This window comes from Sycon ciliatum, chromosome 1, assembly GCF_964019385.1.
Source record: "Sycon ciliatum chromosome 1, ocSycCili1.1, whole genome shotgun sequence".
Lineage (NCBI taxonomy): Eukaryota > Metazoa > Porifera > Calcarea > Leucosolenida > Sycettidae > Sycon > Sycon ciliatum.
The window spans coordinates 32,241,172-32,256,145 of record NC_088643.1 but is presented as its reverse complement, the minus strand read 5'-3'; the positions used below and the strand labels follow the sequence as shown (position 1 = coordinate 32,256,145).

Sequence of the window (14,974 nt, the reverse complement as noted above, 5' to 3'; positions counted from 1 at the left end):
TTTGAGTAAAAAGCCGCCACGATGAGACGTTGCTGACCGAACAGTGCACTGTGTGTACGTGTAGTGCACCAAAAAGTTCAAAAAACGTGGGAAAAACGCGGAAACGCGGTCTTTTAAAAAATCGCTAAAAACGCGGAAAAAAACGCGGCCGCGGAATCGCAATTTTCCCCGGGGACAGTTTTACGGGCAACCCAAACGCATAGTCGCAGCGCATGATTGTTCATACTGGCTGCGGCTTGGAGCTTACCGTCGCCGGTGAAACGATATTACCGCGGTGGACAAAGTCACCGTCTTTGTAGCGAATGTTCAATGGCGTCGTGAGCAGTAAGCCCTTCTGTCGCAGCACATCACTTGCCACATTGTAGTGGATGGCTGTTAGAGCCAGGTCCCGCATGCCGTCCGGCTCTTGTATGTAGTTAGCATGCAATGTAGGCAACGGGACCTCCACTGAGATTCCAGCAGAAAACACACCGTGCCACACGCACACGCACGCACGCATGCACACACAAACACACACACACACACACACAGGAAAAGAAAAGAATGCCACGTTACGGGTGCAGCCATGATTGTTAGTATCAAGTCCAGAGCTGCGCCAGTGTTCATCCTCAATCCAAGTCATTTGCAGTTTGCCCTGTGTAACAGTATATACAGAGTACCTAGCCCCCAAGAGTGTGCAACTCCGAATGCTGTGCTGTCCCGACAGAATTTCAAGTTAGTTGACGTCATTCTTACGATGCAATGGTCCTCGCATGAGTGACTGTACTGTACTGGGTGTCAACAAGTCACACACACACACACACACACACACACACACACACACACACACACACACACGTGTTTCCTTGCTCTAGTTTGTACTGGATCGAATGAGGATTTGTCCACCACTACAGTCCATTTCAAAAAATATAGACGTATGGTATATTTGAAATAATTTCAAATTTGCCTGGAGCTTTTTTTCGGAATATTGCTCAGGTCCTTCCCCCAATTATTCTCATAATTATAGACTTGCGATCAGATAACAAACGACAAATTTCGAAATTTGTATGCACAAAGTGATCACAGATTTTATGTGGCATAGATGCTGGCCTAACGGTTCTTTGAAATCACGCGTCTATATTTTTGAAACGCACTGTAGTCAACGATATATCTGATCATAATTATACGTGTACACTGCTCAGTGCATAATAACAAATGATGTCAAATAACCTACTATAAGTTGTAGTACCTGAAATTGAAATTCTGTCAGGAGACCATGGATAGGGGAGCTGCACACTCTTGGGGTTGATGTGCTTTTGCTATATGCAGTCAACTCAAACTGTTTCCAAGCACATAGCATTACTACCATTCTACATATCCTCTGCTAGATATTGCCATAAAAAGGAATAATTATGTTGATTGGTCCGCCTATTTCAAATTGTTATGCGCGTAATATCAAGAGTACATAACCCCCAAGAGTGTGCAACTCCAGCTATGGGGTCTGCGACGGCAGAACTTCACATCACGTGATGAACCCGTACACATTTTTTGCACTCTGTGCATGATAGGGCTGGTTCACATAAGCAAAATCGGCGGTGAGCCAGCTCCCGATACGTTGCGCATACGGTTCGAGTACCAAATCTACTACAAAGTAGTACAGAATGTGTCCAAATGCTACGACAGGTTTGCCAATTGAAGCTTGAATTCTTTGTTTCTTCAGTAGTTCAAGGTCTTTCGGTGATGGCCACTGGTTGCTACCTTTTACTGGAGATCAGGAAACTACTTCTACCCATTTTATTGCAGTCTAGTAAGCAATGGTGTCGAAATTATGCATGCAAACGTTGATGAAGTCACAAGAACTTGCCAATGTGTCCGTCGTATTTTTTACTTGTTTCAATTGTATTTGTCTCATAAGTTGCACAGCACTCAAGCAGATCATCCGAAAAGGACGGGTTGGTATGCTGACTTATTTGCCACCTTGAAGCGATTACAAGAATGGCGAACGAACCTCATCTCTAGCTTCAATTTAGGAAAATTTAGGACGAGCCTTGGTTAGAAATTTTGACAAAGGCTGGCTTCCGGCAGCCGGCGATCACCAGCGCAAACGGTTCACAAACCACTTTTGGTCAAAATCGTACGGGATCGGTGCCGGGGCAGATCGCAAGAGTTGGGCACTGTCCAACTTTGCCGGCGGTCCCTTGCGACATTTTACTGTATGATTTTGTTACGACTGCACTGGTTCACATAATTGTAATGCGCCGGGAGAGGTTGCAAGAGGCCCACTCCCGTTCACTCCCAGCGATATGTGAACCAACCCATAGATACAGGGTTGTACACAACCCAGCTTTGGGCTCAACTCTCTTGTGGTCACTTTGCACTGTTTGCCAGCGTAACCTTTTGAACTATATCACGTGATGTGAAGTTCTGCCGTCGCAGCACAGCATAGAGGTTGTGCAGGCAATTGCACACTCTTGGGGGTTATGTACTCTTGGTAATATCAAGGGTATCTAGCCTCCCAAGAGTGCAACTCTGCATATGGGGTCTCCGCCGGCGAAAACTCACATCACGTGTTTCAGGTAGGTTTCGTACCACGCACAAACGAAGGATAGCGTGCGCGCAATCCAAATATCTGCCATGATCATGCTGGGGATTTGCATACATGCAGGGAGTTTCTGTCAGAGAGTGCTTTTTTTATTACTCCGCTGCTCGCTAAAAACGGGCTGGAAACATACAACCACGAAACTACACCACGTGATGCGAGTTTTCGCCATCGGCGAACCACATAGAAAGGGTGTCAGGAGTTGCACACTCTGGGCGATCTACCGGTGTCTATGGGTGACTACTAACAGCTGTCATGACCCGGATCAGACTCGTCGTGAAAGCGACCATGCATTGAGTTCAGCAGCCAAAAGCTGGGCTCCGAAATATTCTAGAGTTCTGTAAGAACCATGATTAGTCCCGCGAAGGATTTGGCACTTTCGTTAGTTGAGCAATCATGGCTTACAACTCGTGGCCTCGAGTTACAAGTGTTGTCGTACGGCGGCTACACCTTCAGTACAAGTCGTCAGCATTGTACTCACTACACTGTTGAGCTTGAGGGGACCCTGCTTAGTCCTGCAAGGGAGCTGATACCTTTGTTAGTCGAGCAAGCATGGCACCTCTTCTCGCGTCGTACGACGTAAAGGGTCCTGCAAGTGCTTCGCGCACTGCGGACTCCGTTATCCCTTTTTGGGAGAGGTCACGGCTTGACCGTGCAGCGCCCTACGGGGTAATGAGAGGGAAGAGCCTACGGGCAGGAGATGAAGGGTGACCAACGACCAAGGCAGCGTACGGAGGCGGCGTGCTCTAGCTGCAGCAACTTCCGACAGCATACTCCAGGCCCCGTCGCACGAAGAGCCTCGGAGTCCTTTCATGTAATGTGGGTGAGCAAGCTCCCCGTATTGATTGATCATTCTTTGTACTATATTCTAGTTTGGCTGATTGCACATATTGCACCACTGTTTGTAATATAGAAATAATCCTTACGCATTCTTGCCACTGTATACTTTTGATCACATAATGTAGCATATATAAGGAGCTGTTTTGCTAACATTCATCCTCGATTCTCGGGGAGCTCACTACTCCTCTCGATTCTGAGAGAGTCACTCCGACTCTCTCCTGCTTTGGTCTTTTGACTCTACACACTTGATCTTTCGATCTAGTACTGCAATGGTTCAAATAAACACTGTTCAAGTGGAATTAGAAACCTGTCGTTCTATGTGAGCTAGCAACTTGGATGGCGACTATATTGGTCGTCTACCTGGGTAGCCACTAGACTGATCTAAGCCAAGTCACAAACCCGCCAAGCGCGGCCATGACATTTGGTGCTGTGACCAGGATCCAAGTTGCGTCTTGCTGTTGCTCCGGCAGAGTAGTCGTAACTCGGTGTGCACTGGTCCATGCTGAACTCTGAGCTCTTGTTTACTCGAGCACGCAGAGGTGTGAATTTGATGTCGATTTCACGAGGCTGCATGCAGTTCTCAAGTGGATTCGGAAGCGAACTATTTTGTTCTGTTCTGGCCTTGGTCCGTTCAGTTGAACACTCTGTCTGAGTGCGTGCACATGGAACGTGAACTCGTTCTGTTTTGTAGCTGTTGCTACTAGTTGGCGTGCCAACTTTTTCCGGAAGACCTGGCGAAAGTCGGTCATGCCGCCGACGAGAGTTCGACTCCCGCACCACTTGTTGGTCTGAGATATGTGTCAGCTGCACTCGATTTGCGGTGTAGACGGCACATTGTTCGAACCCACAGAGGTTCTTGCTAGGACGTGCAGTGAGGAAACTCTACTGTTTTGTCAGCGCTTGCACAGAAACTGCTCGAGAAGCGAAATGCTTTTAGACTTTTAGAGTCGTCTTGCAGTGGCAGGATCGATGACTGCATGAAGCTTAGCTTCTACGTTGCCCTCAGCTGCAGTTGAGGAGTGTTGCTGTTCTTTTGAACTTTGACGGTTCAAAAAACAGTCAAGAGGACTATGTCCTTGTCGTGTGACGGAGTCACGAAGCCAGATTTCGAAACTGGGCGCATCAGTTGAGATGCTGGCTGAAACGATGATACAGTAACAAGTTCTGCAGAGAGCTTGAACAACTGCTGATTTGAGTTCGTTGATGCGGATCTCGAATGTTTTGATTGGAGTGTGATAGAAATCACTAGTGAGCTGATGCCCACCTGAAACCAGCACTTCTGTGTTGGGCGATGCCTGTTTGGTGTCGGATCTGTCGACGTCCGCACCCTGTGGTGTTTCGTCACGTACTGAGTATGATGTTGGTTACTGGTTCTGGCATTGGACGCGATGTGCTGTCCCAATTCCTTGCGAGATCACTTCGGGTGGTGGAGCATTGCATTTTAAAGCTTCTAAAGCTGACGTCGTTCCGCCAAGCCATGATGGTGATGGCAAACGAGAGCACGTTCTTCGCTTGCGGAGGCGTGAAGTGATACTCCCTTTTCGGAGGTGACGGTTAACGCCGTGCTAGACACGTCGGAAGGGTTGCCGACCTGTGCCTTGACGATACCTGATGGGTGTTTTCAAGGAATGAATGATGTCATGATGGCGCATGCGCTAGTGAGCCCTACGGTGGATGGTGTTCCCGTACGGGTGTTGAATTACTCTGACGAGGCAGTGGCTCTAGAGAGGGCAATGCAGATTGGTCGGTTAGAACCAATATCTGAGGTCATGAGCATCGTGACCGAAGACACTCTGGCTGATGGCCAGGGAGAGGAATCAGTTCAAATAGCTGAGACAGAGGACTCTCTCGGGGTCTGGAAGCAGTTGCGCATTGGCGCAAGATGTCCGGTTGTGGACCCCCGGAAAGGTTGGATGAGGACGAACTCATCCATGGAACCTTTGAGGTTGGGCGAGGACGAACTCGACCCTGGAGCCTGTAGGTTGGACGAGCTGGACTCGATCCTGGAGCCTAGGTGTGTGGACGAGCTGGGACTCGGACCTGGAACACACGGAAGTGGGGGTCGGAAGAGATGGTAATGAGACATCTCTGGGACAATCTGGTATCTCCTGCGAGGAGATCCACTGCTTGCAAGCCTTAGTGCTTCGGTATCGAGATGCGTTCGCTTTGAACCCATTTGAGCTTGGTCGCACTTCGGTGCTACACCACACAATTGAGACACGTGATCGTGGTCCTGTTGCACAGGCTACTAGGCGTATGCCATTGTGTCTGTTCTTGCTGGCAGCAATGAACCTACCGTGGAAGTCTTGGCGAGGTCGCCAAGGTCTTTTGTAATGGGTAGAGTGTGGGTGGAACCGATTCGTTGGATACCACCAAATCTATGAAATGGCTCCTGGAGCTCTGCAGCAGTTTTTGTACTGAACCGGATACCTACGTGGTAGAAGGGTGTGTCGACCACACGTTATGGCCTATGGTCTACATTCATCTGAGATGACACGAAATGGCGAACTGTCATACGTATACGCTTTGCGTGAAGATTTGCAACGTGCATTTAGTTGTACATGACAAGCTGCGTGTTGATCATCAGCACCAGGCTCATCTCTACGATAGTGGAGCAGTACCAGTTTCATTTTGAAGTTGGAAATTTTTTTGATGGAAATGTCCCGCCTGTGGAGCCACATTTCGTACTCTATGCCCGTGCCTGTTGCGGTGCAGAACCCGTTGGCTTGGCCAACGAGAGCTAGGCGGTTACCGTCACGACTCGCTGACTTTAATGTTAGTTGAGATCACGGGGACGTGATTCTTGAGAGGCCGGGGAATTGTCATGACCCGGATCAGACTCGTCGTGAAAGCGACCATGCATTGAGTTCAGCAGCCAAAAGCTGGGCTCCGAAATATTCTAGAGTTCTGTAAGAACCATGATTAGTCCCGCGAAGGATTTGGCACTTTCGTTAGTTGAGCAATCATGGCTTACAACTCGTGGCCTCGAGTTACAAGTGTTGTCGTACGGCGGCTACACCTTCAGTACAAGTCGTCAGCATTGTACTCACTACACTGTTGAGCTTGAGGGGACCCTGCTTAGTCCTGCAAGGGAGCTGATACCTTTGTTAGTCGAGCAAGCATGGCACCTCTTCTCGCGTCGTACGACGTAAAGGGTCCTGCAAGTGCTTCGCGCACTGCGGACTCCGTTATCCCTTTTTGGGAGAGGTCACGGCTTGACCGTGCAGCGCCCTACGGGGTAATGAGAGGGAAGAGCCTACGGGCAGGAGATGAAGGGTGACCAACGACCAAGGCAGCGTACGGAGGCGGCGTGCTCTAGCTGCAGCAACTTCCGACAGCATACTCCAGGCCCCGTCGCACGAAGAGCCTCGGAGTCCTTTCATGTAATGTGGGTGAGCAAGCTCCCCGTATTGATTGATCATTCTTTGTACTATATTCTAGTTTGGCTGATTGCACATATTGCACCACTGTTTGTAATATAGAAATAATCCTTACGCATTCTTGCCACTGTATACTTTTGATCACATAATGTAGCATATATAAGGAGCTGTTTTGCTAACATTCATCCTCGATTCTCGGGGAGCTCACTACTCCTCTCGATTCTGAGAGAGTCACTCCGACTCTCTCCTGCTTTGGTCTTTTGACTCTACACACTTGATCTTTCGATCTAGTACTGCAATGGTTCAAATAAACACTGTTCAAGTGGAATTAGAAACCTGTCGTTCTATGTGAGCTAGCAACTTGGATGGCGACTATATTGGTCGTCTACCTGGGTAGCCACTAGACTGATCTAAGCCAAGTCACAAACCCGCCAAGCGCGGCCATGACACAGCAAATCATGTCTAGTACACAGAACACAGAACATGTCATTTTAAGAGTTCTTCATATAACCACGTACAGTAATGGCGCCGATGTGCTCTCTCCATTGCCTTGTCCTGCTTTTTCAGCTTGGTTATCTTCCTCTGTTGCTTTCGCCTGGCTTGGTGGTCTGTGTCTGGTCCTAATGGAATGTAGCCAGTCATAATCTCTGCAGGGTAGGTGAACTTGGGCCGTTGCTCCTTATCCAGCTTGAGCTGTTTCAACTGCGCCAGCTCTTTAAGTTCTCGTTTCTCTTTCCCGGTCATCAAGAATTCAGGATCGTACTTCTTGTTTGCCGCATCCTCCTTCTTCTTTTTACGTGCTTCACGGATAGCTAGAGCATCTTCAGTCATAAACCCCGGTCCCTTCTTGGCTGCCTTCTTAGCTAGGACACCTGTGTATGAAAAAATAGCAATGCACAAGTACAAGGAAAACAAAAACAAACAGGTAAACAACCCCTATAAAGCATGAATCATGGCAGATGAGGCCGAGCCCAGAGGCCGGCCATGCAGTTACAATGTCCAATGCTCCTCAAAATTCTTCATTTTGGTGAGAAACCACCAACTGCCAAGGCGTCCGTCCACATTGCTTATTAAACAGGGGTGAAACGCACACTCTAAATCGGAATGAGTCGAATATCGAATACTCTACATACATAATCTTACAGAGTTCAGCTATTCCCAGGTCGTTCTAGACCAGGTGGGCGGTAGAGTCAAGTTCTGTCTTGCTCACTACTCTCACTACTCTTGTGAGTCATAGTCCCCTTTCCCAACACACCAATCGCACTCTACTGCACTGTATCAAGGTGTGGCTTGCGCATGGGGGAAATGCCTGTGCAGACCTTCGTGTAAGAAAAATCCAGGGGAGTGAACAATCACTCTCGCTATCCTCTCAAGGAGAGTGGTGGGAGAGCAGTCCCCAGCACCCTCCCCCCCCAAAATCGCTCACCTCATCTACCCAAGGCGAGCACAAATCACAATACGGGTTTTTCAACATCTTGCCATACCCCAATCGGATTCAATATCCAATAGGTGCCAAATTCATTCCGGAAAATTGCCGTACGCCCTACAAATGGAAGCTGTTCGGACCACAACTTCAGTTTCCCTTCATCAATTTTGCAATGAATCTCAGGCATTCTGGAAAGCTATTGGCAAGAGGAACACACCAGTGGGATTTTCACCAGCTGGAGTGCTACTGCAGTGGCACTATAGGGGAGTATAGCCCTGGGAAGACACGCGCAACGGGAAATTGAGACAATTCGCTAAGATCCATGGTATTTTTGTAGTATTCATGGTAGAGCGCTCCTTTCTTTTGTAGCTGACCGCTAAAGACCTTTGCCTGACGTCACACAGGTCTATGCATGCCCGGACTGTCGACATGATTGTCACGCAACAGCGGGAAATCCTTTATGTCAAAACGAGAGAGCTTGGAAGCTCAGGGCCCTACGCTATGCTTTTTTGCCTTGATGACCTAGACAAAAAAAAAAGCATAGGGATGTTATAAATTCTTTAAAAAATTCCTTTTTTTTAAAGACATAACCTGGGATTCGAACCCGCACTATCGCGCCCTGCATGCACCCCCCGATACACTTCGCATTCATACTAATTCTTCCAAGTTGCTTCACATTATGATCTTGCATTTGAAAGCCCTATTTGAATATGCATTTTGGCCAGCCGTCTTTGATGGCACGGTACGGTAGGGATAGGTACGGGACAGGTACGATCGAGGGTAATACGACACCGTCTCCCGTACCGTACCATCAAACACAGCTGGCCACATACAGCTGCCCGCAATATTCAAATAGGGCTTTCAAACGCAAGATCATAACGTGAAGCAACTTGGAAGAATGGGTATGAATGCGAATTGTATGGGGGAATGCATGTAGGGCGATAGTGCGGGTTCGAATCCCAGGATATGCCTGAAAAAATAGGGGAATTGAAAAATTTATAACATCCTATGATTTTTTGCCGTCAGATACGGGATAGCGCCAGGCGTGACACAAACAAACAAACACACAAACAAACACCAAATTAAAGCTGTGTGGACCCTGGCTAGCGCCAGACGTTACTGAAGTAACGTCTTCTGCATAGCTACGGGAATAATAATGATTGCCACCCAAGTGCGGAAGTGAGAATTTGCAACGGGACGTAAAATACCTTACGAGTGCCGCAACTCCACTATTCGACCTAGGATCGACTTCCGATTTGTTGGAGCCGACAGCTGAGAACTTTCTAATGCGAATAGACCTTTCGATTACTCAATTCCGTTCAGGGAAAGCCGAGTTCCGAAATATTTGAGTGTTTGCAGAATGCACTTCATAGTGATGCGGATACGCGCTCGAAATTCTCAAGGCGCGCAATGAAAAGTGCGCCCAAAATGAAAATAAGGAGAGTGAAGGCGCGCGAGAGCAATCGCTCTCCTTTTACCAGATGGTCTGCTGTGTTGCAAACTGTCACATGCACAAACATACCTGATATGATCCCTGCCTGCCGTAGTACATGGCACCACCACAAGGTACAGTTGCGCTCACTGAAAATACTTAGAGTATGCATTTTGGGACGGATTTCACTGAGCACAACCGTATTGCCACATGCAAACATGTCGAAAACCAAAAATTAATAATTCGAATTGTTCGCCAAACGAATAATTTTAGAATATTCGGTGAATTCGTCACCCCTAATATTAACAAAATACTCCAGACACGGCATAGCTTTCATCTGGTCACACAAAAATCTCATCTTTTCAAACAGCTAGCAGAAAGAGTGAACTAGCGCTATAGCATTGTAAACATTGCAAAGCTGACAGCGCAGTGTCATTTTCAGGTCGCTGGTCAAGGACCAGTCATGGCCAGTCGCAGTCAGGGATCACGATAGTGAACAGAAGAAGTACACCACACTACGGTACATGACACTAGTACTAAGTAGCACTATGATTACAGTATGTCACAAGGCCGAGGAGCCGAGGACACACTATATGGAAAACAGTGGTCCTGACTGCAACCATAAACCGGCTGATCGAGTCTCGGTCTTTCGACCATATGAACCGCATGGGGCTGTGCCCTGGTTCAGAATAGTGCTGAGTCGGGTAGCGTTTTCTTCGGGTATCGGGTTCGGGTAGGTTTCCACGGGTAGCACAGGTACCCGATCGGGTAACGTTTCCATGGTAATACCACACTGCACCCCTTCCCTTACACACTGGGTGGACATGCGGGGTATTACATGAATTTGTACACATGCACTGCACATGATGTCGTCTGCGACTTCGGGTACTATTCTGTACCCGACTACCCGAGGTCCCCACGGGTAGCACAGGTACTCGACTACCCGTGCACACCCCTAGTTCAGACCCTCTTTGTTCTGGGGGGGGGGGGCATAGGAGATCCCAATTATTAGTTCTTGTGAGTTGAAATCTGGTTGTAAATGGAAAATGGCACAATCCTCTGACTGTGGTTGCCTGCCTTTGCTCTTCATTTTTATTCCTGTCTGTGTGCTTTGGGGGGGGGGGGGGGGGATTTGGTTGCGTTTGCGCACTTTTTGCCAACTTCTGCTCATGGCGTTCATATCATCAAAAGACCGAGACTCTGCTCACCGGTTTATGGTTGCAGTCAGGAACATTGTTTTCCATACAGTGCGTCCCCCGTCGTGTGACATTCTGTCATCGTAGTACAATGTACTAGTACATGTTAAACTATCAAGCAAGGCTTGCATATACAGTGGTCCCTCTATAATCCGGCACCATTTGTGCCACGAAAATCTGCTGGATTAGGGAGGGTGCTGGATTAACAAATCTGATTTACTGCTGCAATGTGCATGAAGAGGACATTTTGGCTACTGAAAATTGTGCTGGTTTATCGAGGGTGCTGGATTATAAAGTGCCGGATTAGAGAGGGACGACTGTACCATGTACTAGTATAGCACCATCCATGTTTACCAAGACTATCTAGTTGTGTGTGTGTGTGTGTGTGTGTGTGTGTGTGTGTGTGTGTGTGTGTGTGTGTGTGTGTGTGTGTGTGTGTGTGTGTGTGTGTGTGTGTGTGTGTGTGTGTCAGTAGTTGGTTTGCAAGTTAAGTTTATAAACTAATTATATAGAGATCTCTCAATACATTGGGGGGGGGGGGGGGGGGGGCAAGGGAGGCTCACGTATTACAATTATGAAGCTCAATAAAAAGAAGATTTCTAAAGCCACCTTCGATGATTACAATAATGGAGTCATTTGAGTAAGTACCATGGTCACATTCTACATGGCAACTTATCTTTTTCCTGACTCAGCTACCTAAGAAAGCAGAGGACATTTCTCCCACACTAAGTCCACTATAAAGGCCTGCGGGTTATTTTACTTTACAATCCTAACAAAGGCCTTCGGATTACCAGGGTGAAGGTAGAAGTGAGCAACAGCGCGGATAAACCATAATTACTTACCATATACAGATCTCACTGCATTGTGCCGCACCACATCCAGCGTGGGCCGCAGGACAGCAGCACCCACCGAGTACATATCTCAGTGTGTCAAAGGCACATCCATCCTAATTCTCAACTGGAATATCAAACCAATTAATTTTCAGAAAGAGAATTATTGCATGCATGCAACTCGTAGTTTTTTTGCTGTAGCTTGTCCTTTCTAACTTTTCGTGATTTATTTTTGCGGCAAAGACTGGCGCCATACCATGTACCATGACGTCAGACCATGTTGTGTGCATGTGTTGGACTCCCTGAAATGAGGCTGAAATGAATCGAGCAAACAAATCGGAATCAAGTCGATGTCTTTTTCGATTGCAAAACTCCTTTTGACTTATTGAGGTACTTCAGCAGTCTCATCGTCTTCTATCGGGTTGAGCTGAGTGAAGTGTCCAAGAGTGTTTCAAAGGGCGGTGTACAATTTACCCTTATTCGTTCAAATTTCAATATTAGTTGGATATATCAGCTGTGAAAAGATCAGTACATGATGTTTGGCAAACTTGCATCAGCACTGGTGAGTTCCGCTATGTCAGCAGCCTGCACTCTGATACTTTTACAATAGCGCGTGTTTGTGACTATAGTACAATTAGTGTACTCTTTGAAGGCGAAGCTGATGGCAAATAATTCGTTATGTAGATGTCATGAATGAAACTGTTGCCAGTGTAGCACATGAATGAACATAAGTTGTTGGTTTGACAGCATGAAACAAGGTGGAGGACACCGTATTCGGAAGCAGTGACCTTACTACAACCCATCCACGGTTGGTAGAGCCCCGGTCCGTTGGGACCATCTGAACCGTATGGGTGCTAATACCATGAATGAACATGTTGCCAATGTAGTACATGTACATGCATGTACGCAGTCCACACCAGTCTAGAAGAACGTAGGGAAAATTTCCTAACTTGCGATTGGAAACACTTTCAATTGGCTCTACAGGAAATATTGCCAAAAAAATGCAGAACATTGCCTAGCAGGTACGATATTTGGAGCTGGGTTCCTTTACATTACGTCATTAGTGTGCCGCGTCTACCAGTAGTGACTGGCTTAGCTCAGGTCCTCCTGGCCTAGGACTCTCTGTTGGTAGGGAATAAGTCACACCAGCATGGGACATGGGGGGCTTAGCAAACAGATTGCATACTTTGCTATGGTCACAATGGATCCCGTTTGGCCCAGAGCTATTACAGTTACACGTTTGATTGAGTCTTCATGTTCCACGCATGTGCTAGCTTTCACATCTTGTCCTATGGGCTCAGCCGCACTCTCTGGTCTAATCCTGTCCTATGGGCTCAGCCGTACTCTCTGGTCTAATCCTGTCCTATGGGCTCGGCCGTACTCTCTGGTCTAATCCTGTTGTCTCTTGTAATTGTATGCTGTGTTCTGTGTTATCATGGACAGGTGGGCGTCGTAGCTGGCGTTTATCTTGACCAGAATTATCCGGTAAGTAGGTGTGCTGGTGATCACTGACCCCCGCATGACAGTTACAGAATTACCGTAAAGTGCCGTGAGAGCGCCCCGCCATCTCGTCCTTTCGTGGTCGTATTGTGGAGGTGATCTCCTGTCTGTAGGTCATACGACACGAACCTTGTGCACATACAGTATTGCACGTTGTGGAGCCAATCCGTACTCAATTTACCTTCGACTGGACACGAGCTCCACACAAAAAAACCTGCTACGTGTGACCTTAGTACACTAAGGTTCTCACACCGTACAAACGTCGTCGCACTCTGCCTTGCGATTTTTGTTTTCCCTTGCTGTAAAGTCAAGGTGGGGCGCTCTCGCGAGACGGGGCGCTCTGGCGGTACTTCACGGTATATGCCTGACTACATAAATATGTCAATGAATATTGTATTATTTTCTGCAGTAGGAAAGTTGGTTGCTCCTCATACGGGAGCTCACGCTTTCGTATAAAACTATCACCGGAGTTACTACCACTATTTCGTACTTTTCTGCAGTAGTCATTTTAGAAGTATTACGGTAGAAAATGCCATCCGGACCAAGAAGAAGGTTCTGTCATACTCTGGTATGTAGCCATGCCAAGAAAGAATCCAGATGGCATAACATGCACTTGTGAATGCATGTGTGTGGGTAATCTTCAGACAGTCTGATCTATGGCCGCGGTATATGATTCAGTATCTGGTATTAGTACCTGCTGCGCGCCATGTGAATGGGCACAGTGTAGAATGACCTGCTGATTCGGTGCTGATTGCTCTGTGGATGTGAACAATGTAGTTAGAAGAGGTTTGAAGTAAAAGCCAATGCTTGCTTCCTATTTGCTTCTCTCTGTGAAGATCCCCAATATGGTAGCTCTGCAGAAGGTTCTGTTCAAGCGTGTTGATGGACAGACGTGGTCAGAAAGGTTTAAGACTGAGGCAGAATCTCTGAAGAAGGAAACAGACGCCATCGAGGCAGAGGAGAGGCGAAAAGGAACAGATAGCAGCAGAAGTGGTAATAAGTAAACTAACCACTTGTGCTACATGTACACCATCAGTACTATATTTTAGTGTACGAGTGTGTGTGCACGTGTGTGTGTGTGTGTGCACGTATGTGTGTGTGTGTGTGTGTGTGTGCGTCTCTGCGTGTGTGCACGTGTGTGTGTGCGCGTCTCTGCGTGTGTGTGTGTGTGTGTGTGAGCGTGTGTACGTGCGTGTGTGTGTATGTGTGTGCGCGTGCGCACACACGTGCACATGTATGGGTGCCTACATGCGTGTGTATGTGCCACCTCAAGCAACACACTGCCGCAGTAGTACATAGTTGATACCAGGCTGTTACTGGCTGTGCAAAGTCAGCTGAGCATGCAATGACCATGATACTTGCTATTACCAGCTTCTTGAACAGAGCCAATGACTTTTTTCGAATCCTTACTACCGATATCTTCATGTAAGTTACTACTAGTGCTCTGGTTCTGATGGCCTCTTCCTGTGCGGCACACATGGTCGCTGCTTGTGTTATGCTGTGGAACCGACTGAGCGCCCTTACACACTCTGCTCTATCACACTGCACAGTGTCTCTCTACTCAGGTTACCATGGTTACTAGGACTACTAGAGGTGCAAACACCCAGAACGCCCAGATAGAACGTTATACCATTTAGAAAATGCTGGCAGTCATGGTGAACTCCAACTTTTATTTTTAATTTACCAACTTTTTTACACAGCTGCTCATGCCTCTGAAACTGCTGCTGAAACTGCTGCTTGAAGTTCTACTTCAATTCAAGTATAAGATACGACTCTTAGCAAAGAAAATATA

The 14,974-nt window shown here is 47.4% G+C and overlaps 1 protein-coding gene across 1 annotated transcript in view; it reads right to left on the bottom strand.

Annotated features, from left to right (window-relative positions):
- The window catches only part of LOC135823355 (large ribosomal subunit protein mL38-like), a 31,093-nt gene extending 19,239 nt beyond the window's left edge, over nt 1–11,854 (bottom strand). The window contains exons 1-3 of the mRNA XM_065336211.1: nt 11,695–11,854; nt 7,317–7,670; nt 248–447 (exon numbers count right to left, since the gene is read on the bottom strand). Coding sequence (XP_065192283.1) covers nt 248–447; nt 7,317–7,670; nt 11,695–11,770 — 630 coding nt within the window. The 5' untranslated portion in view covers nt 11,771–11,854. The remainder of the gene's footprint in view (nt 1–247; nt 448–7,316; nt 7,671–11,694) is intronic.
- Between the last annotated feature and the right edge of the window lie 3,120 nt (nt 11,855–14,974).